Here is a 20,044-nt window from a genome sequence, read left to right on the forward strand (position 1 = left end):
GCGGCGCATTCATCCACGACACGACACGTCTACCTCTTCCAGTATCGTAGCTTGGCGTGGCATCCCGATGGCGAATTCATCATAGTTGCGCTTCTCTAAAATTTCCCTTTTCGTACTTTCTCTTCCAAGTCATTCGTTGCACTGGCCCCGATTCCCCGGAGATGGTCGCCCCTAATCATGGGTCCTCGCTCTTGTCCAGCCTGCTGCTCGCCGCGGCCAACATCTTGATCCCCGTCTCCATTCTCGTCTTCGCCACCGGCTTCTTCCCATACAAGCCATTTCTGCCCGGATTGGCCGAGTTTGAGCCTCTCGAGTATGGGCCGCCGCCTCCGGCGCCGTTTGATCGCCTAATCTTTATGGTTGTCGATGCTCTGCGAAGGTAGTGCTGACCATGACACGCCTCACCAACACCACTAACCTCTGTCCCTCATAGCGACTTTGTATATTCGGAAGATTCAGGTTTCCAATATGTGCAAAGGTAAGACATTGGTTTGTCTGGCTACCATTCCACCAGTTGCTCACATAAACCCAGCCTTATTCGAGATGGCAGTGCCATCCCCTTCACGGCCAACGCCAGGTCGCCCACCGTGACCATGCCGAGGATCAAGTCCATGACCACTGGCTCTATCCCCTCATTTGTCGATCTCATCTTGAACTTTGACGAGTCCGACACCTCGTCCACGCTCGCTGCCCAGGACACGTGGCTCGCTCAGATCAAGGCCAAGAACATGGGCAAGCTTCTCATGTATGGCGATGATACCTGGCTCAAGCTCTTCCCAAACACGTTCGACCGCCAGGATGGAACCACTAGCTTCTTCGTTGCGGTTTGTTGCTTCTTAGACATCTCGTCACTGGGCAATTACTGACGCCAAACAAGGACTTTACCGAGGTGGACCACAATGTCACCAGAAACATTGCCGGTGAACTCGACAATAATGATTGGGGCTTAATGGTCCTTCACTACCTTGGCCTCGATCACATCGGGCACAAGGCTGGGCCCCGAAGGTAAGCCTCCACAAAACTAAATCTCCCTACTTGCTGACCTCTGAAGCTCCAACATGGTCCCCAAGCAGCGTGAGATGGATGGCATTGTCCAGGTCCTCTTCGAATCAATGGCGTCCAAAAAGCACCTCGACTCAACCCTACTCGTCCTGTGCGGTGATCACGGCATGAACGATGCTGGAAATCACGGTGCCTCCTCGCCCGGCGAGACATCTCCCGCTCTGGTTTTCGTGGCCCCAAAGCTAAAGACAATCTCAACCAAGCTCCCTGCGCCCGTACAGCCCAAGGGCGAGTTCGAGTATTATTTCATGGTTCAGCAATCGGACATCGCGCCAACAATCGCAGCGCTTCTCGGGTTCCCCGTCTCGAAGAACAACCTCGGGGCCCTCATCCCTGACTTCCTCCCCTTCTGGCCGAAGACTAGCGACAAGATCCAGATTCTGGTTCGCAATGCTCGTCAAATTCTCAACATTGTCACCGCTGCTTTCGGCAGTGAACTCTTTGACGCAGAGAGCGGATCTGATCCCTGCGCCTTGGAGTCAAGTGAGATAAACGACTTGGCCTGCCAGTGGCAGAAGATTGACAGCCAGGCGCGTTCACTCGCAGGCGTCAAGGAGATAGACCAGGACTGGCTCGATGCAATGTCAAAGTGGTTGCGCCGAGCACAAGACCTGATGAGCAGCATGGCCTCCAACTACGACATGCCCAGGCTGTTTCTAGGCCAAGGTGCGGCCCTGGCTGCTGCCATCGCTAGCGGAATCGCTGTGATCCGATTCAGCTCGCCTCAGCAGGGACCTTTAACTCCGCTGATTCTCGTCACATTGTTGTATGGAATCATGATGTTTGCCAGCAGCTATGTTGAGGAAGAGCAACATTTCTGGTATTGGTCTTCGTCCGTCTGGATCGCTTTCCTTGGCATTCGCCACGTCCGAAGGTATGTTCCCTGTGTCAAACGTTCTACAGAGCTGCAATACTAACTGCACGGCAGATCAACTGAGTTACCAAACTTCACTTGGTTCATCTTCGCCTTGGCCGCTCTAAGAGCCACCAGGGGCTGGAATCAAACCGGCCAAAAGTTTGCGGGCGAGCCAGACATCGTCAAGACATTCCTCATTCCCAACCCGCAGCTCCTCTGGCTCGTTATCACTGCGGCCTACATCATGCTCTCATTCCGCATCCTCTCCCGCCTTGAAAGTCTCCCTTACTTCGCCAGCACGTGCCTCACCTCCCTCTTCCTCACAGCGGCCTTCAGTTTCAAACTGTATTTTACCAGCGAAGATGCGCCTGAACTCGTCGTCGGGTTCGCGCACAGTCTGAACCAGATCTTCCAGGGACAGTCATTGGTGTGGAGGGCTAGGACTGTCTTTGGTCTCTTTGCCATCCTGTGGGGATTTGGAGTGTACCGTACCCTGACAGGTGGTCGCGCTGCCCAGATGCAGTCGGGTAAGTCCTCTTTCTTTTTCTCATCCCTTTATATAAATCTATTAGTTAACATGACCCGTCAGCAAACCTCTTTCACCTGCTTCATACCGTCCTCGGCATGACTCAGTCCCGCGCAACAAACATCCCTCTCTTCCTCCTTGCAGACATCCTCTTTCATGCCTTGCAGGCCACCAACCTTTCCATCACGGAAATCAGTACCGTCTCTATCCTCCTCCAGCACGCCTCCTTCTTCGCCTTCGGTGGCTCCAACACCATCGCCTCCGTCGACCTCTCCAGCGCCTACAACGGAGTTAGCGACTTCAACGTCGTCGTCGTCGGCATCCTCACCCTCGTTAGCAACTGGGCCGGCTCTATCTTCTGGGTCTCCGCTACCAACCTCCTGTTGCTCCACAAGTATAAAGAAGGCCACCGCCATGTCTTCCGCCAGCACCTCGCTCTGCTGACGCTCTTTGTCACTGCTAGTGTCGCGTTCGTCATGGCTGCATGCACGGCGCTGCGGACGCACCTCTTCATCTGGACTGTCTTCTCGCCAAAGTACTTGTACAGCATGGCGTGGAGTCTTGGACAGCATTTGCTCGTTAACGCTGGGTTTGGAGGTCTGCTGTTTTGGTTGTCTGCGCGCTGAGAGGCCCATGGATTTGAGAGGTAATATCGAAACATATATACTTGAGATTTACGTTGGTCGACGAGGCAGCAAGAGCTGACTTCTTGCCTGCCTCCGACCAGACTAGACAATACTGGAGTTTTAGAACTTATAGCAATGAGTCTAATATCATCCCAATTCGATCGCTAAATCAACGCCCACCCTGCCGAGACCGTCCCACTGTCCCACCCATCATGTGTTCATCATCCAAGGCCCGATTCGTTAAACTCGTGCATACTCATCTCATTTCATCAGTTTTAAGCATCCGTCATGTCCACGTCGCCGTCCGATAGGAGCTCCTCGACGAGCGATGATGTCTTTTCATCTTTGGGCACGATGGTGCCCTCAGTGTCCTCGTCCTCGTCTTCTTCCTTAATCCGAGGCTCTTCCACAACTGACTTCTCTTCTGACTGCTGTCGCTCGGGGTTCAGCGACATGCTGCGACTAGTACGTCGCTGACTGGGCTGCTGCTCGTCAAGGGCATTGACGATTTTGCCGAGGCTAACATGGATCTTGTAGAGAGCGTTGCGGCTGGTGGCGTCGGAGAGGAATCCTTCCTCTACGGCGGCACTAATCTCGGCGTATGTCTCACGGAGTTTTTCCTCAGTTGACCCAGGTGACATGTGGAGTTTACCGAGAAGAGTGGCAATGAGCTTCTTTTCTTCTTCTAAAATGGCATTAGTATTCTGCATGTTGATACTGTTGGCGTAAATCTTACTGGTAATGTTGCCTCGAAGTCTTTCCAAGATGTCCATAGCAAAGTCTAGGTGGACATCGCCATTGACGGCCTTCTTCTCGTTATCTAATAGGAGAGTAGTGCTATAGCACTTCCTGGGATCTGTCCAATCAACCAGACAGGCTCCAATTGTAGTCATGCTGACCATGTCCTCCTCTACATCCACATCATCGTCTTCCAAGCCCTCGCGGACATTGTAGAGAGTATGGATAGCCTCGAGCGCAGCGGATCGCATAAGATCCTGGTTCTCAGGCCGTGAGAAACAAAACACAGGGAGGAAGTAGTTGAGTGCCTGTCGAACTGTCTGATTTGATGCAGACGAGGGATCAAAGTAGGCCACGACAAGAGACTTGATGAGCTCCTGGCATGCTTCCTCATCGCTGACAATGCGACCAAGGAGTAGTTTCGAGGCGGCTACAGTAGCAGCTGCTTGGACCTCTGGAGATTTGGCACCGCCCTTGACGGCCTTGACGTAGACCTTCAAGAGACCTGGCGTTGATGCTAAGAGTTGTGCCCCGTGGACATTGAGAATGTCAGTCAGAATATGGAGCGCAGTGATTTGCAGAGCCGTGTGGCCCTTGCTAAAGAAGTGCATAAATAGACTGAGGTTCTCCTCTGCGAGGGATCGGTCAAGGAGAGCGCATAAGCCGAGACAGACCAGTCCTCTCTCGCGAACAGGGGCTTCATGGCTGCGAACTGCGGGAACCACCAGGTTGTTGAGCATAGACACCAGGTTGGTGTTGTCCTGAAGGTTCTCAGCAACATGCGTAAGCATGCACTGAACGATGTGAAGACACTTCATGTTGACAACGATCTCTCTGACCGCCTTCTCGCGAGCCTCTTCCTCACTTAACTCAGGGCTACCACCTCGCTTGCCTCCCTTGGTCGGCGTGCTTGGGCCACTGACCTCTGACCTGGCTGAATGGAAGCTGTCTTCAGGATCATCAGCTGGCTCGTCGACGATCGTGTCGTGTACATCAGCAACGGACTCGAGGACGATACTGCAGAATTCCCGCTCTCCAGCAACATCCGGTGAGCAGATCCCCCGAAGAGCCTCCACTGTGAGCTTCGTAACCTCATCTGGGAGATCTGAGATGGACAACATCCGCCGAAGCAGTGTGAACATCTTTCGTCGTCCGACTTCATCCGAATAGTCGAGCGTGAGAGCGATCTGGAGCATCTGCTCCACGATGAACTCCTGTTCCACAGTGTCCTCCTCGTCCTCGTCCTCTTCCACCTCTTGTTGAGATACCCTCTTAAGAGCCTCAACTAGGACTTGTAAATAACGTTCAAGGAAGAAAGCAAGCTTCGTGACCTCGGGAGTCTTCTCTTCAAGCAAAGCCAAGTACTTTCCATCGCCCTCAAGGCGGCAGAAGTCATTAAAGCTCCTCGCCATGAAGACCGACTCGGCAGAAAGAGTCTCCCAGAACTTATCGTCGAACTCAGCCGCCTCGCGGTAGTCTGGGCGACCCTCCCAGAAGCCCTTCATAGCCTCGAGAGCAACACCATTATCAACACCAGAGTTGACCACATCAATTCGCTCAAGCAGTTCTAAAAGACCTTCAAAGTTTGGTGGTGAAGGCTCCGCCTGCTGACCTTCTTCTGGAGGCGGCGTGCCTGCACAGTCTTCAATCCATCTCTCCCGGAAGAGTCGACCTGCAGCTTTGCGAACGTTTTCATCTCGGTCTCGGAGTCCCCATCGCAAGAGCTTTTCTCGCATAGAGAGAGAAAGATGCCTGAAGTCTCCCAGAGCCGGTAGAAGACGGGAATAGACTGCCCGCCGCGTTGCGGAATCCTGGTCTCGAGCGCGCTCAAGGAGGAAGGGCAAGGTGTTGGGGAGGATTGGGAGATTCACGAGAAGAGACCTGCGCACATCGGCACTGGGGTCGTTCTGCAGAACATCCAATAATTTCTCAAGCAAGCCTGTGTCCTCATCATCATCGCTGTCGTCCGAGTTCGTGCAGCCTTCGCCCTGATTACCAGCGAGACGGCCAAGACCCAACACTGCCTGAGCGCGAACCATGGCCTCCTTATCCCGGATCCGCTTAAGCAATCCGTGCCGGAGCTTCTGGAAGAGATCGTCGTCTATCGCATCAAGAGAGTTGATAATGTGTGAGATGAGCTGGGTCGACCTGAACCGAACAAATTTGTCCTTGGCGGTCAAGAGTGGAAGAACTGATTCGAGAAGCTGCGATGTGAGGCGGGTGCTTGGGGTCTCGGGCATGACACTCGCATCATCCTCAATATCTCCAAGGAGCTCATTATCCTTTTCACCCGCATGTCGCAGGAAGAGGCCGATGAATCGAATTGATTTCTCTCCGACACTTTCCGACTTCTTGATCGGCATTATTCTGAGAACGCATCTGACGAACTCATGATTGAAGGCCTCTTCGTCGAAGTCATTGGACTGAGAATGTTTGGGGTCGGTTGGTTCGTAGCAGCATGACTCGTGAATCTTTCGCAGATTCACGACGAGCTTTCGATGTGTCGCCGTAGTTCGCTGAGCATCGCGAAAGACACCACAGACCTTGCCTCTCAAGGCGCTGTCAGGGGTGTCGACAATTTCGGGGGGTGAAGAAGATCCACGAGAGGCGCCGGAGGCTCGTGATGCGACGGTGGCGTTTGACTGTCTGGCAGCCGAGGTTCTTGTCGATCGGTTCGACGTTCGAGCAGGCATTTTAGCGACGGGAGACGACCCTACGCACGACAGACTGAGGGGGTTATCAAGCGTCAAATGGGTATGTAGATGCCCGTGTGGTGGTGAAGCTTTGTTTGGAAACGCGGTCGTGTTGTCACATTTGGGTAAATAGTCTTCTATTTACGGCCTAGCGCACCACGATAAGACAATATCCCCGCCATCACGTGCGATTAGATAAATGACCAGAAATTTGTCTTATCGGTTAGCAGCCATATTTTTCTTCTAGAACGACATCAACACCTTCCCGGCTCAAGCACATTCAAGGTGCTGCAGCCATTGCCTTTGGTCGTCGAACAGCTTCTTTATCAAACCAGATTCTCGATATGGGCGCATCCAACAACGACCGCAAGCGGTCCCGCACCGACGCGGAGGACATCGGACCCGCTGACTTCGAGGATCGAGACAATGGAGCAGTCCAGGCCACCAAGAGGGCAAGAGTCGAGGAACGGAGATCGCTCTTCGTCCGATCTCTCCCTACTGGAGCCACCAGCGAGACACTCACCGACTTCTTCTCAGAGCACTTCCCAGTGAAGCACGCCGTCGTGGTCATTGACCAAAAGACCAAGGAATCTCGAGGCTACGGTTTCGTTACTTTCGCCGACGCCGACGACGCCAAAGAGGCGAAGGAGAAATTGGACAAGCAGGAGTGGGACGGAAAACGAATCCGACTGGACCTTGCTGAGCGCAGGCATCGAAACGAATCCAGCGGTCCTGCCGTAGTCCCTGCTGGCAAGCCCCCTAAGAAGGATGAGTACCAAAAAGCACCGAAGTTGATTGTGCGCAACTTGCCTTGGAGCATCAAGACCTCGGAGCAGCTGGAGCGCCTCTTCCGCAGCTTTGGCAAGGTCAAATTCGCCGATCTGCCTCAATCAAAGGGCAAACTTAAGGGATTCGGTTTCGTCACCATCCGAGGAAAGAAGAACGCTGAGACTGCCTTGGAGGCCATCAATGGCAAGGAAATCGATGGCAGAACCCTCGCTGTGGATTGGGCTGTGGATAAGGAGACCTGGGATCAGCAGAACCCAGATAAGAAAGAGAAAAAGAGTGCGAAGAAGGATGAGGAGGAGGAGGAGGAGGATGCGGAGGAAGACGCAGAATCTGCCACCATCGAAGATGAAGAGGTGGACGAGGACGAGGACGAAAACGATGATGAGGATAAGGAAGACGCTGGTGCGAAGCCGACTCGGGATGAGGAGCTCGACGCCGACTTGGAAAACTTCATGAAGAACTACATGCAAAATATGGAGGAGGAGGACGATGACGATGAGGAAGACGACGAAGACAAGGAGGCGCAGGAGGCAAAGAAAAACGCCCCACCCAAGAGACTGATGACAGACAACTCCGGTACTGTTTTCATTCGCAACCTGCCTTTCACGGCAACCGATGCACAGCTCAAGGGCTTTTTTGAGCACTTTGGAGCAGTCAGATATGCTCGTGTTGTTATGAACAAGATGACGGAGAAGCCTGCTGGCACAGCTTTCGTGTGCTTCTACAACGCGGATGACGCCAAGAGCTGTATCAAGGGAGCCCCTCGCCCCAAGGAGTCAGTCTCGATGGGTAAGAACTCGATTCTTCAGGATGAGAGCGCCGATCCCGACGGCAAGTACACTCTGGATGGTCGACTCCTCCAGATCGCACAGGCCGTCAACAAGGATGAGGCAACCAACCTTGCAGACAACTCGCTCGCCAAGCGAAGGGAGAAGGATAAGCGCAGACTCTTCCTTCTTTCCGAGGGTGCCATCGACCGAAATTCGCCCCTTTTCAACATTCTTTCGCCGGCAGAACACCATATGAGAGATGCTAGCTCTGCCCAGCGCAAGAAGCTTGTGCAGAAAAACCCCAGCTTGCACTTGAGCTTGACTCGTCTCGCTCTCCGCAACATTCCCCGCAACATGGGCGCAACGGAGCTGAAGGACCTTGCCAGAAAGGCTGTCGTTGGGTTTGCTACGGACGTCAGGGACGGTCGTCGGCAACCCCTCTCGAAGGAGGAGAATGCTCGAGATGGCAAGGACGCCAAGGAAAAGGATCGTGAGAGGAAGGCCAAGGGCAAGGGTATTGTTCGCCAGGCTAAGATTATCTTCGAGAGCGCAAAGGGAACCAAGGTGGAAGAGACGGCTGGTGGAAAGAGCCGTGGCTACGGTTTTATCGAGTACACCTCGCATCATTGGGCTCTGATGGGTCTCCGATACCTGAACGGCCAGCAGCTCGAGAATGAGAACGGAAAGAAGCAGAGGCTTGTGGTTGAATTTGCCATTGAGAACGCCCAGGTTGTCCAGCGACGAAAGGCCAACGAGGAAAAGTCTCGCCAGGGACAAGAGCAGTCGAAGAACGGAGGCCCAACGGTCAAGCCCGATGCTCGGTCTCGAGACGGTCGACGAGAGAGCGGCGGGTTCTCTAAGGACAAGGGCAAGGGGCGTGATGGCAAGGGACGCAACGACAAGGGACGCGATAGCAAGGTGCGCGATGGCAAGGTGCGCGATGGCAAGGTGCGCGATGGCAAGGTACGTGATCGCAAGGGCAGCAAACCGGTGGAGGGAGAGAAGAGCGGCAAGCCGAATGATGCCGAGGAGGATATGCAGCAGAGGTTGATTGCGAGGAAGAGGCTTGTGCGCAAGAAGAAAGCTCAATTGCGTGGCAAAAATTAGTTGCTCCTCTTGATACCTCAAAAATGTTTCACTGGCGTTCAATTGCTATCAGTCTCAAAATCGTGTAAATAAATATGCGTGGTCAAACGACATCGATGCCGAGGAAATTTTTTTGCTTCATATAATTCCCAGAGTTCACGACCTTTGCCACGGTCGTCTCTTTTGTTCCGATTATCCTACACTTAGTTACAAGTCATAAAGATCATACATCATTGAGTTGAGAGTCGAGGTGATATCGAGAGTGACACTGCCATGGCTGGCTAGTCTCACTTCCAGAGCCAGCCCGCTTTCGTCTCTACACGGCCATCGGCATGGATACCAGACTTGTCGCCATCCTTGGGTTCGTCAGACTGCTTGTCGGCAGGACGGACGGTGTAGTGGGTTTGGCTCCCAATTTGATTGCCATCCTCGTCGAGTGTCTTGACGGTAACTTTGCTATGCAAATACCCAAAGCGGTCCACGTACTCGTCCTTGGTTACCTCCTGGCTCTTGTCGAGAGACTTGTCCTGCTGGGACTTTTCAAGTGAGGTAGATGGGCTATCTGTCATGGACTTTACGAAAGAGTCCCAGGAGGATTGGGAATTGGAGAAGGATGACTGGATGGAGGAAAAGAAGTCATCAAAGTGGTCGGGCCCGTTGCGACGGCGGCGGAGATGCTCGGACTCGGCACTCTCTCGGAACGAGTCGAGGGAATTGTCGTCATCCTCGAGGACATCACGGGAATCTCTGGAGTCTTCACCAGCCACAGCGCGCCAAACATTTGCGGCTCTGCGGTCCAGTTCGCGGTGGAAGTAGTCCCAATTGGAGTCAGCTACCTGCGCCAGGAGCTGGCTGGGGCCAGGCATATCAAGGAGGCCCTGCGACTTCAACCTGCGCAGCCAGAAGTAAGCGGGTTCTCCCTCGGGGAACATGGAGCGCAGGAGCTTGCGCTGCTCATAGCGTACGTCGATGGCTGGCAACGGCTGGCCCTGGGAGACGGCAAGAAGGTCCTCAAAGGCGTCCTCAAAGGTGAAGATGGAGGCGTCGAGGTTCGACGGAGCATCGCTAGGTACAGGCTGGGGCAGAGAGCGGAGGGCGAGGGGAGAGTAGGGCGAGAGGGCGACTGAGGCCATGGAACGGTCGGGCCAAGAGAGCTCCGTATCGAAGGGGCCGAACATTTTGGCGTTTGGTGAAGAGCTAGCAGTGCTGATGGAAGCGTCCGAGTCAGGGTCGCTAGTAGGAGACGATTTGGTCGAAGCCGAGATGGAGCCAGAAGTGGAGAATGACGAGTTGAAGCCGAATCGAGAGGGCTTGGTCTCGGTGGTGTTGGAGTTGCCGAATGGGTCTAGGGCAGTGGAAGAGTGGTCGTCTCGTGTCATATCTAGAACAGAGAAGCGAAAGTTGACGTCTGAGAACGGGGGCAAATGCGAGACTCAGCAGTTCTTTACTCGTACTTCGTACCTCGAACTCGCTTCATGTGACATCCCGAAAGATGAGGAAGACGATGGAAGCGGCAAAGCGTGACGGGGCTTGCGGGCCCGTGTGCCAACCAGGGAGTGTGGCGTCAGCTGTAAAAGTGGCTTGCACACCGGGTTCCCATTGGCCTGCGCCTCGCTCGTCTCGCATCGGTGCCGCAACGCGATATGCGAAATGACAGCATGAGCTCGCACCGGGCCAGTAGGAAGCGCATAAGGCCCCGAAACCCCGACGCTCCCGCGCAATAATCCACTAATCCGCTGGCTGCTGCTGGCTGCTCGCTGAGGTCATGCTGCCTGGGGCACCAAAGCAGTTCGTTCGCCTTTCGGCAGCCGGAGGGACAATGGCCAACGCCGCCACCGGAAATCCACCTCCATCTCCATCTCCATTTCTATCAACGTGAGACATCGCCGTTCGCCTCGTCTTCTTCGCTGGGCCAGCCCTCTTATTGTTATGTCTCGTTAGAGCCTTGCAGCCTTGCTTTCCCCGCACTGCCGCAGCTGCTGTATCCTCTGGCCGCTGGTCATGTTGTACACCCGAAGCTTCTCCAGAGGTCACTCGTTGCCCCAATGATATTGTCACCGTCACGATATTTCCATCGTCTCGCGCGCTCATAGCCCGTCGCCACCTAATCACACCCTCTTTCGAAGCCATCCCCTCTCCTCCTTCATCTCCTCCGCCTCCGATACTCTCGCCTCCCTCTGAGCCGGCGCCCGACGATGTTGCGAGCCATTGTCGAGCCGCCAGGGCCTACGCTCGCCTCAAACGCCTGGCCAAGCTCCCTCCCCAGTGACGCGCCTAACAGCGGTGACTCCGACGGCGACCCGGGCGACAAGCTACAGGAATGGTCCTCAATAATTGGCATAGTCACTGCTATCGTGGGAAACGTCCTTATTGCTCTAGCCCTCAACGTGCAAAGATATGCGCACATCCAGCTCCACAAAGAACGTCATCGGATACGACGGAGAGCCAAAGATGCATTGAAACGGGCGCAAAGCAAGAACCAGGCCGGCTCATACGGCACCCTCGGTGGTGATCACAATGGCAATGGCTATCAGAATGGCGTAGGAAGCTCTGCAATCCCGCATGACGACCATGACGACGAAGGCGACGACAGCCGCGAATCCGACCCGTTGCGAAACTCCTTCCACTCTAGCATATCCAACGAGTCCAGCAGCGACGATGAACAAGATAAGCCTGCTTTGTCGTATCTCAGGTCGCCCTACTGGTGGCTGGGCCAAGTTCTCATTACGCTCGGCGAAATGGGCAACTTCCTAGCCTACGGCTTCGCACCGGCCTCGATCGTCTCGCCCCTCGGTGTTGTCGCCTTGATATCAAACTGTATCATTGCCCCCGCCATGTTCCACGAGAGATTTCGGCCTCGCGATTTCTGGGGTGTCGTCATTGCCGTCGGCGGTGTCGTTACCGTGGTGCTCAGCGCCAAGGGGGAGGAGACGAAGCTGAATCCCCACGACGTCTTGGACGCTATCACAACCCTCGGCTTTGAGATTTATCTAGGCGTCACCATCTTCCTCATTGTCGTCCTCATGTGGGCAAGCCCCAGGTACGGGAGACAGACGATCCTGATCGACTTGGGGCTTGTAGGCTTGTTCGGTAGGTTTCTCGCACTGGAAGATAGTACATGTGAGCTCGAGAGCTTGATGCTAACCATGAAACAGGCGGTTATACTGCCCTGGCCACCAAGGGCGTGTCCTCGATGCTGTCCTCGACCCTCTGGCGAGCCTTTACCACGCCCGTCACCTACATCCTCATCCTCATCCTCCTCCTGACGGCCATCATGCAGATTCGCTACGTCAACAAGTCTCTGCAGCGCTTCGACTCAACGCAGGTCATCCCGATCCAATTCGTCATGTTCACGCTATGCGTCATCGTCGGCAGTGCCGTCCTATATCGCGACTTCGAACGAACGACGGCTGAGCAGGCCGCCAAGTTTATCGGGGGCTGCTTGCTAACCTTCTTTGGCGTCTTCCTAATCACGAGCGGCCGGGAGCAGAGCCACGACGATGACGACGCGTTATCAGACACCGAAGGCGTTGAGGAGACGATCGGTTTAGCTCGTCAGGACACGAATGGCATTACGTCGGGCCAGAATGGACAAGAGTTCCCAGCTCCCAAATCGCAATCGCGTCGATCAAGTCGGCTGTCACAGGCGAGCTATGTGGAAACGCTCCGCGCCGTCACGCCACATCACGATGGGGGCCTCCCATCTGTGAGGCTTCTGGGATCGAATGGTTTGCATAGCTCCCCCAGTCAAGACGTTCCGATCCACAGCAACCCATGGAAGGACGTGGGGGTCCCGTCTACTCCGCCTGGTCAAGGTATCAGGACATTCTCGGCCGATTCAGCCATGACGGCGCCTTGTATAGATACAAGTGCAGGACCAACGACGGTAGCTTCGAATCCAACAACGCCGCTGAGAGATGCAGCTGCGCCCGATGGTGCCTTGCCTCCTCGTCCCAACCTCAGTCCGGTCAAATCAGGTGGCACCCATCACCGGTCCAGGACCTTCATCTCGCCGTCGCCGCTCTCCTCGACGGTTACGGCCGTCGTCAAGGACGCCTTCCTGCGCGCTACGGACGACCCCCGACTTCGCAAGACCTCCATGCGCCGCATCCGCTCGCATATCCGCGCCGGGCTCTTCTTTGGCGAAGAGGACGACGCCTCGGCCGCAATGGTACCAGGGCAGGCCGTGGCCAATGCGTCCGAGGACGTGCTCGCCAGCGCCTTTGGCGAAACCGACGGCCCCGCCGACGATGGTGACCAGGAGGTACGGCGCCGCTCTCGCAGCGTGAGTGATACCCTGGGCGACTTCTTTGGCGTGCGGCGCAAGCGGCGCAAGGACGACTACTTCTCGAGCGATGTCGAGGATGGCACCGCAGATCCCCGCTACCAAGACGACGCGGCGGTTTCAAGACCGTACGCAAACCACTAGTTATAATCGCCCCGTGCTTATTGCTCTTTTACGTTTCACCGAGACCTTCATTTCTCGTTTTTAGCATCGCCGTGCATATCTATTTAGTTTGCTTTTTCTGGCCGGCGCCGGAGTCATTTCGCAGCCAGGGCTTCAAGCGTCGGCGTTTGGGTAGGTAGATCCGGTAGAAGGGGGGACCAACCAGTAAGGGAACAAAGGCTTATTAGCAACTTGCTTTCTGGGTAACACTATTTTGGGGATTCGTTTCCGCTTTGGCACTTGACAGGATGACAATCGAGTTGGGCTTCCCCACAGAGGTATTCTGCTGTGTACGTACATTGAGGGACGAAAAGGGGGATTGGGAATGGGGGATGGACTACGTTACGAGACTGGAGGATTATTTACTACTGCTCTTCAGTTGTTGCAAACGAGCCTTGCTTCTTTTAATATTACAACGCTGGAGATTACCGTTGATTGATATGCACGTTAACAAAGACGAGATGATCCTGAAATGAAGTTGTGGATCAGGTCACGCCGATCACGCGCGAATCGTTGTGTCGAAGAGCACCCATGAGCCTTGTCATTTTCTGCTCCATCGGTATCAGAACAACTCACATTTTGGTTCTCACTGATGAAGGATGAAAGAAAGGATGAGAGGAATGAGACAATCGTTCTCCCACGTGCTTCCTCGGGTACAGGAGCGGCCGCGCTCCCATGTGTATGTTGATTGAACACGTCCACAACAACGTGATGGCCAACTGCGAAGAGCTTGAAGGGGGAAGGATGTGGAGCTGCAGCAGACTCAATCGGGCATCCGTCAATCTCTGGGTCTTATGTGCCTGCAGTTTGGCAGCCTGCGACTGCGAGGCTTTCCTGTATGTTTGCCGACCTGCTTGCTTGCTTGCTTGCATGCTGGCTTGCTTGCTTGCTTGCATGCTGGCTTGCTTGCTTGTTTGATTGATTGATTGCTTGGTAACCCTCCTCCTTTGTCGACCTTCCTTCGAACCGGGGTGAGGAGGAGATCGCACCCGAATCGGGCGACGGAAGCGCAACGGCTCCCCTGCGACGCCATCTTGATGGGAAATGGGACGTTTCCTCTTTCGCTCGAGACACCATGCTTTGACGTGTTTGAGCTTGTGAACTTTATGAGCGTTCTAGCGTCTACTTCTGAAGCTAACCAACTGGCGCTCAAAGGATCGTCGAAATGACAGCTTCATCCACGGCGACCAACCTTTGGCCCTAAGGTATCATCGTGCGTTTTCTAAAAGGACACGTTAGTAACCGGTGATAAACTTTCTCAAAACCGCGTAACGACACTGCCGATCACGGCATCAAGCCAGGTCTTTGAAGCGAGGACCGCCGCTACTCACATTCGTGGTCCTAAACTCCGTCCCGACAGCAAGGTAGCGACGCTAAAAGGCAGCCCTCTTTTGCTTTGCAGGACCCGGGCTGGCGGGAAGCGACTCCATCGCGCAAATGGCATGTTTGTGGTAGCAATAGTGCTTAGGTACAACTGACAGATACTCGGCAGAGGTATGGGATGGGTTCATGCCAGGGTTGAGGTAGCAGAGTCCAAAACCCCGCTGGTCTCAAATGTACCCTCAGTCAGTCCAGGGAAGCCCAACTCCTCGGGAGCAGGACAACAGATGGATTGGTCGAGGGCCAGATACAGGCCAGCAACGGAACGCTCTCTAGTTCCCCGGCGCTAGCCCTCCGAAAGGCGGAGCTGGCGCAGTAGCAGGGAATGTCGACTCTTTGGGACAGTGGGCATTGAAGGTGGCCGGAACTTGGAAGGCTGGATGGCCGACAAGAAACTGGGTACAGGGTCGGGGCACAGGGATTTCGCATTGTTGAGCATGGAGATCAACCAGGGCCAAACGAGAGAGCCGGGTCGGATTTGGAGCGTCGTCCGGCACGAGGTGAGGCGGAGGAGGAAACGGAAGGCCGACCAGGGTATGCCGACTGTCTAATCGGGAATCTTTGTCAAGCTCTCCCACGTCCCTCCACGTCCCTCCACGTCCCCTCCACTTCTAGCGGGTGTCGTCTGCTCTGGTGGCTTTCTGTCGAGATAGCAAAGACCGAGGGGGGCGGTGTCAAGCCATGTCCAGCAGGCTCCCGAGGAGGGGAATCGTGGCTAAGCGGAAGTTTCACACGCATCGAGGCCAGGAACTGTCACACCGACTTGTGCCTCGGGCCCAGGAGCTGCATAAATCACGACGCCGTACATGGACTCACAGAATTCCCGAGATGAGGGGAAGGATTTGCATATGCAGCAGCAAACATGCGGGCATCAGTTGGTTTGGGTTGGTGTGCGGCGCCTGCTACCGTTGGTGCCTTGCACCTGCGCCTGCGCCGGGCCTCAGTTGGTGCCTCAGTGCCTGCTGCGTCTGTCGTCCCTGCACCTATGCGTCCCTGCGCCTGTGCCTGCGGTGACCGTTGGAGTGGCCCAGGGACCCGTGAGCTTGGGAGAGGAGTGCCTTGTGGGGGAGACGAGGGTGAAGGATCATGCGTGAAGGATGTTGCTGCATTTGCCGCACAGTGGCCGCGCCCAGCGCCCAGCGGCCGGGGTGCGAAGCGGACTGTGGGCAAGCGGGAGACTCGGCTTGGAGCCGAAGCCTCTTGTAGGTGCGTCCGCACTTGCATTCGAGGGGAAGTTGGCGATTGGAGCGATTGAGGTCGGATTGCGACCCGGAGGATGGAGCTGCTTGCGAGCGCGAGGGTGCGTCAATGGTCTAGTACGAGACCGAGAGCCGCGGCTGGCAGATGGGCATCTAGAACGTGTAAGTGGTGGGTTAGATTGATGTTAATTATCCTGGGGTCTCCTGGCTGATGGTTTGCTTGCGTTTTTGCTGGGGAGGGAGATGGAGATGAAAGGTTAAAATGATCCATGAATGGATGGCGATGAGGCGAAGACCGGATGATTACGATGACGGTTGCTTCCGCCCTCAAGATCCCGTGTTGCAATAACGCATAATGGCGTGCGGCAGGCACGAGGGCACACAGACGTTCTTTCCGATCCATCCAGATCTCTCGCTCGTATGTACCTATAAATTATATTCAGCGCACGTACCTGCAACCCAAGCGTCCTACCCTAAAAGAGGAGTTAAAAGTCAAGTAATCCAACAATAGGGTTTCTAATTACGAGCAAGGCGAGGGCAGCTGAGAATCTGTCCTACCTAACGATGCCGAGTTGTTTTTCTGAGCTTTCAGTCCCGGATCTTGGCTTACGAGGCGTTGTGGTGCATGAAAAGCCACCGGCAAGCGCCAACAGCCATTGGTCCCTTGCATGTCACACAGCCACGGCTTGCATCATCAACTTCAGGTCTAGGCAGCTTGCAGCCTATTCTCCCCTACAAATGCTGCTCACCCCGACAAATAGCCGGCCAAAGACGGAGGTCGAGACACAGGGAATGTAGTTTCACACAACACGGATTGCAAAGCAGGCAGCAGCAAGCGAGTGTGAGGGAATTGACTCGTTCAGTTTGCGAGCAAGCGGGCTTATGCGCATACGGGCATACGGGCATACGGGCAATGCGGACATCACGGACATCTGTTGGTGATGGACGGCTGGACCTTTGCGTTCTTGGCTGCTGTCGTCATCCGGCTGCGATGGGCTGGATCCTTCCCGCCCCTCCTCTTCTCCTCCCCGGCCCCTCCTTGCCTCCTCTTGCCTCCTCTTGCCTCCTCTTGCCTCCTCTTTTCCTCCCGTATTGCTGATGGCCGATGGTCAATGTGGTCCCGGGGTCTAAACTTACGTCTTGGGCCCTGCAATTGTGCTGACAGTGCTTTTCCCTTGGTGGTCCCGCCCATCCACACCAAATAAGAAAAAAGGTACAGGTCATGCAGACTGCTGCGTAGGGCAGGAACTCAGGGCAAGGGAGGGAGAAGATTTCTGCATTGGAGAAGGTCAAGGAAAGAGGGCACACGTCACCCATCCAGGGCACTTTCCGTTTGTACAGCAGCACGCGCACGCCCTGGACGTACGACGGTGCGAGCCCAGGCCACAGAAGAAGCAAAACAGCAGGGCCGTCCCACCCGATGGGAAAAAGAAAGTCGAAAGAGCGGGCAGATCCTCACTGCCGGTATCCCATATCTTCAACTCCTACGCGAGTCTCAGCTCTAATACCTTAGCTCGCCAACCTCCATCCAGCCCAAACGAATATCGGTCGGCACTGTCGTACCTGCGCGACGCAACGCAACGCGACATGTCCCAGCGCAGCAAGCGCGGCAAACTCAGTAAACGCAGAGAACAACATAGCTGGGGGGAGCAAGGTCGTAATAGAAGCTTCCAAGGCTTCTGGCGCCCCTCCTTTGAGCCCCCGGACTGCAAGCCCAGCATCCAGTGCTTGGAGTCTACTGGCTCAGTCACGGGCAACCTCCTACGGACCACTGCGCCTACGCTCGACTAGCTTCAGCCAAGAGGCGTTGTGGACCGCGACAGGGCATGAGGCCATCCACATTTCCCCTTGGTTTACCCCCGATGGCACTTCGTGTGTTTGGCTAAGCTCTGACCCTCTGACCCTCTGGGCCACTTCGTCCCTGGGGTCCCTGAAAGCTCTGTGATGAGCTCTGCAGTCGCCGACTCTCATCAGTCGCGGTTTCACCTCTCGCCCACATTTGACCCCTTCGCTGCTCGGAGAGTCGGTGCTTCTCCCCTGACCGCTGAATGCGGCCCATGTCCTGGCCCCTGTCTTGCTTGCTGACCCTTCGCTTCTACGACTGGCGCAGCAAGCAAATGGAGAACCAACAAGGTCTCTAGCAACAGAAGCACAAGGAAGACCATCCTAGGGCATCGCGTCTGTTGCCATACGCTTCGGGCTTTTACCTCAGCTCGGCCTGTCCCAGCATCCCTCCGCGTCACCACTCCGTACCAACATGACGATCCAAGTCTTGCCAGTTGGGGATTGGGGGGGGGTCCGCTGCCGACTTGGCCTCAATGAGTCGCGTCTGGTGCCACAATTTCGTTCATCCGTCCCAGCGTGGCGGGTCGTCAAGATGCACATGGCTAAACACGTTTTGTTGCCAATGTGCGCGGAGTACTCCGTATCTCCATGTTAGCAATTTGGACCGGAGGGCACCAAGCCGGGTACCGCGCCGTCTGTGCGCTGGGCCGCTGCAGAAGAAACTGCCCAGCAAAGTCGCTTTACTAGTCCCAGGAGCCGTGTTTCTCCTGTCCGCTGGCTTGTTTCCCTCGTGGGGTTGGCCGCGGAGGATGCTGCCCCTAGTTCTGGTCCCCTGCCCGCCACCCTTCTGAGACCTCCCGCCTCCCGCCCTCCCACTCTCCCGGTCAAGACTGGACGCCGAGTTTTCTTCTGACCTACCACATTGAGTCGGGTCTTGACGAAGGTTGGATTCACAAGGCAGGAATCGACGACTTTATCCTGGCCCATGTCGAATGCCAACCGCCTCGCCTTATCGGACTTTGACGACCATCCTCTCTGGGCTTGGGCGTGGTTTCCACGCAGCTTGTGCATCACCTGCCCGCCCCAAGACGTACCGGGATATGCAGATGCGACAGGCGCATAAGATTCTGTCCAGAAACGGTCGTTTGTTGACGACAATCTATCTGTCTGGGCTGACACAGGATGGATGTGTTTTTAGCCTTATTCAGCTGGATCTCGACCCTAAACAGCCACGGCCCTCAAATCGACGCTACCATTGAGCCGACAGTTGAGGCGTTGTTGTTTGGTCGACGTGCCCAAGCAACTATCACCTCGAGACAATCTGCGATGTGGCCCCATGTAGTCCCTCGCCCAGTCGCAGTTTGTCTCAACTCGCCCGGGCTGAGGCTAAAAACGCACCACAACTGTTCACGATCCCAAGACCCGCCCGAGGATGACGCTCTAGCGCCATCCGGATGGTTGCGTCAACTAGTTCGGTCGAGCTTTGGGAGCTCAGGCGATGTCGTCGGCGGTAGCTTCCTGAGCCACCGGCTTCACCCACTTGGCGCTGACGGCGCAGGCACACAAACTTGGAGACGGCGTGGTAAATCTTATTGCCTTTTGGAACGGCGCAGTGCTGCGTACGGCACAGCATACATATCCAAACATTCGCAAGCGCAAAAAGTCGACTAGCAGCGCGGCTTGTGGGAAAGGGCTCCGAGACTGTGGGTGGGAATGAGACGGTGGGGTACGACAACCTGGGAATACCCTTGTCATTTCACCGACCATCCTCCCGTTCCGCTCAGTTTGGTGCTTCAACTTCTGCTTCTGCTTCGAGATGTCTTACTTCTTCCAGTGTCTCTCATCCGCTGCCGCTGCCGCTGCCGCTGTCGCCGCCGCGTTAATATCGCTCCACCGGAACCCAATGCCCATCAGCCTGGGACGTCGATTGTTCGCCAGTGCACCTTCGCCAAAGTCGGCTCTGCAGGGCATTGTTTCCACCCTCCCTTTCCGTGGTCAGGGTTGGCGGTCCTGTGCTTCCGTGCGGTTCCTCTGCGTACCTAGATGCAGAGCCTGCACTGTACGGGGACCCTGTCCGCACACGACGC

General features: G+C 55.4%; 7 protein-coding genes across 7 annotated transcripts; 4 read left to right on the forward strand and 3 right to left on the reverse strand.

Annotated features, from left to right (window-relative positions):
* Positions 1-161: 161 nt before the first annotated feature.
* On the forward strand, positions 162-3,070 carry BGZ61DRAFT_363786 (alkaline-phosphatase-like protein; the record flags this gene model as incomplete). Its single annotated transcript, XM_046241459.1, has 7 exons — positions 162-379; positions 434-478; positions 533-824; positions 878-1,005; positions 1,052-1,936; positions 1,991-2,445; positions 2,508-3,070. The coding sequence occupies 7 exons, from the start codon at positions 162-164 to the stop codon at positions 3,068-3,070; spliced, it is 2,586 nt and encodes an 861-aa protein (XP_046098562.1).
* A 275-nt stretch (positions 3,071-3,345) lies between these two features.
* Positions 3,346-6,616, reverse strand: BGZ61DRAFT_429084 (nuclear condensing complex subunit; the record flags this gene model as incomplete). The annotated part of the gene is made up of 2 exons (XM_046243767.1): positions 3,807-6,616; positions 3,346-3,755 (listed from the first exon to the last, which is right to left on the reverse strand). The coding sequence occupies exons 1-2, from the start codon at positions 6,499-6,501 to the stop codon at positions 3,346-3,348; spliced, it is 3,105 nt and encodes a 1,034-aa protein (XP_046098563.1). The 5' UTR covers positions 6,502-6,616.
* Positions 6,617-6,845: 229 nt separating this feature from the next.
* BGZ61DRAFT_497887 (uncharacterized protein) lies at positions 6,846-9,167 on the forward strand (the record flags this gene model as incomplete). Its single annotated transcript, XM_046251212.1, has 1 exon — positions 6,846-9,167. The coding sequence occupies one exon, from the start codon at positions 6,846-6,848 to the stop codon at positions 9,165-9,167; it is 2,322 nt and encodes a 773-aa protein (XP_046098564.1).
* A 266-nt stretch (positions 9,168-9,433) lies between these two features.
* On the reverse strand, positions 9,434-10,324 carry BGZ61DRAFT_497888 (uncharacterized protein; the record flags this gene model as incomplete). Its single annotated transcript, XM_046251213.1, has 1 exon — positions 9,434-10,324. One exon carries the CDS (start codon positions 10,322-10,324, stop codon positions 9,434-9,436), a length of 891 nt encoding a protein of 296 aa, XP_046098565.1.
* A 1,017-nt stretch (positions 10,325-11,341) lies between these two features.
* BGZ61DRAFT_364067 (magnesium transporter NIPA-domain-containing protein) lies at positions 11,342-13,575 on the forward strand (the record flags this gene model as incomplete). The annotated part of the gene is made up of 2 exons (XM_046241485.1): positions 11,342-12,236; positions 12,302-13,575. The coding sequence occupies 2 exons, from the start codon at positions 11,342-11,344 to the stop codon at positions 13,573-13,575; spliced, it is 2,169 nt and encodes a 722-aa protein (XP_046098566.1).
* A 2,447-nt stretch (positions 13,576-16,022) lies between these two features.
* Positions 16,023-16,616, reverse strand: BGZ61DRAFT_111198 (uncharacterized protein). The gene is made up of 2 exons (XM_046236933.1): positions 16,397-16,616; positions 16,023-16,325 (listed from the first exon to the last, which is right to left on the reverse strand). The coding sequence occupies exons 1-2, from the start codon at positions 16,573-16,575 to the stop codon at positions 16,058-16,060; spliced, it is 447 nt and encodes a 148-aa protein (XP_046098567.1). The 5' UTR covers positions 16,576-16,616; the 3' UTR covers positions 16,023-16,057.
* A 2,212-nt stretch (positions 16,617-18,828) lies between these two features.
* Positions 18,829-19,698, forward strand: BGZ61DRAFT_460066 (uncharacterized protein). The gene has a single exon (XM_046246987.1). It carries the CDS (start codon positions 19,140-19,142, stop codon positions 19,626-19,628), a length of 489 nt encoding a protein of 162 aa, XP_046098568.1. The 5' UTR covers positions 18,829-19,139; the 3' UTR covers positions 19,629-19,698.
* The last annotated feature ends 346 nt before the right edge of the window (positions 19,699-20,044 follow it).

This window comes from Ilyonectria robusta (assembly GCF_021365365.1).
Source record: "Ilyonectria robusta strain PMI_751 chromosome Unknown BGZ61scaffold_24, whole genome shotgun sequence".
Taxonomy (NCBI): domain Eukaryota; kingdom Fungi; phylum Ascomycota; class Sordariomycetes; order Hypocreales; family Nectriaceae; genus Ilyonectria; species Ilyonectria robusta.

Coding starts and splice junctions, on each gene's coding strand:
- BGZ61DRAFT_111198 (XM_046236933.1), bottom strand. CDS start 16,575: ATGGATCGGAAAGAACGTCTGTGTGCCCTCGTGCCTGCCGCACGCCAT. Junction 16,326..16,396: donor TCTCCCTCCCCAGCAAAAAC/GCAAGCAAACCA, acceptor TACACGTTCTAG/ATGCCCATCTGCCAGCCGCG.
- BGZ61DRAFT_460066 (XM_046246987.1), top strand. CDS start 19,140: ATGGATGTGTTTTTAGCCTTATTCAGCTGGATCTCGACCCTAAACAGC.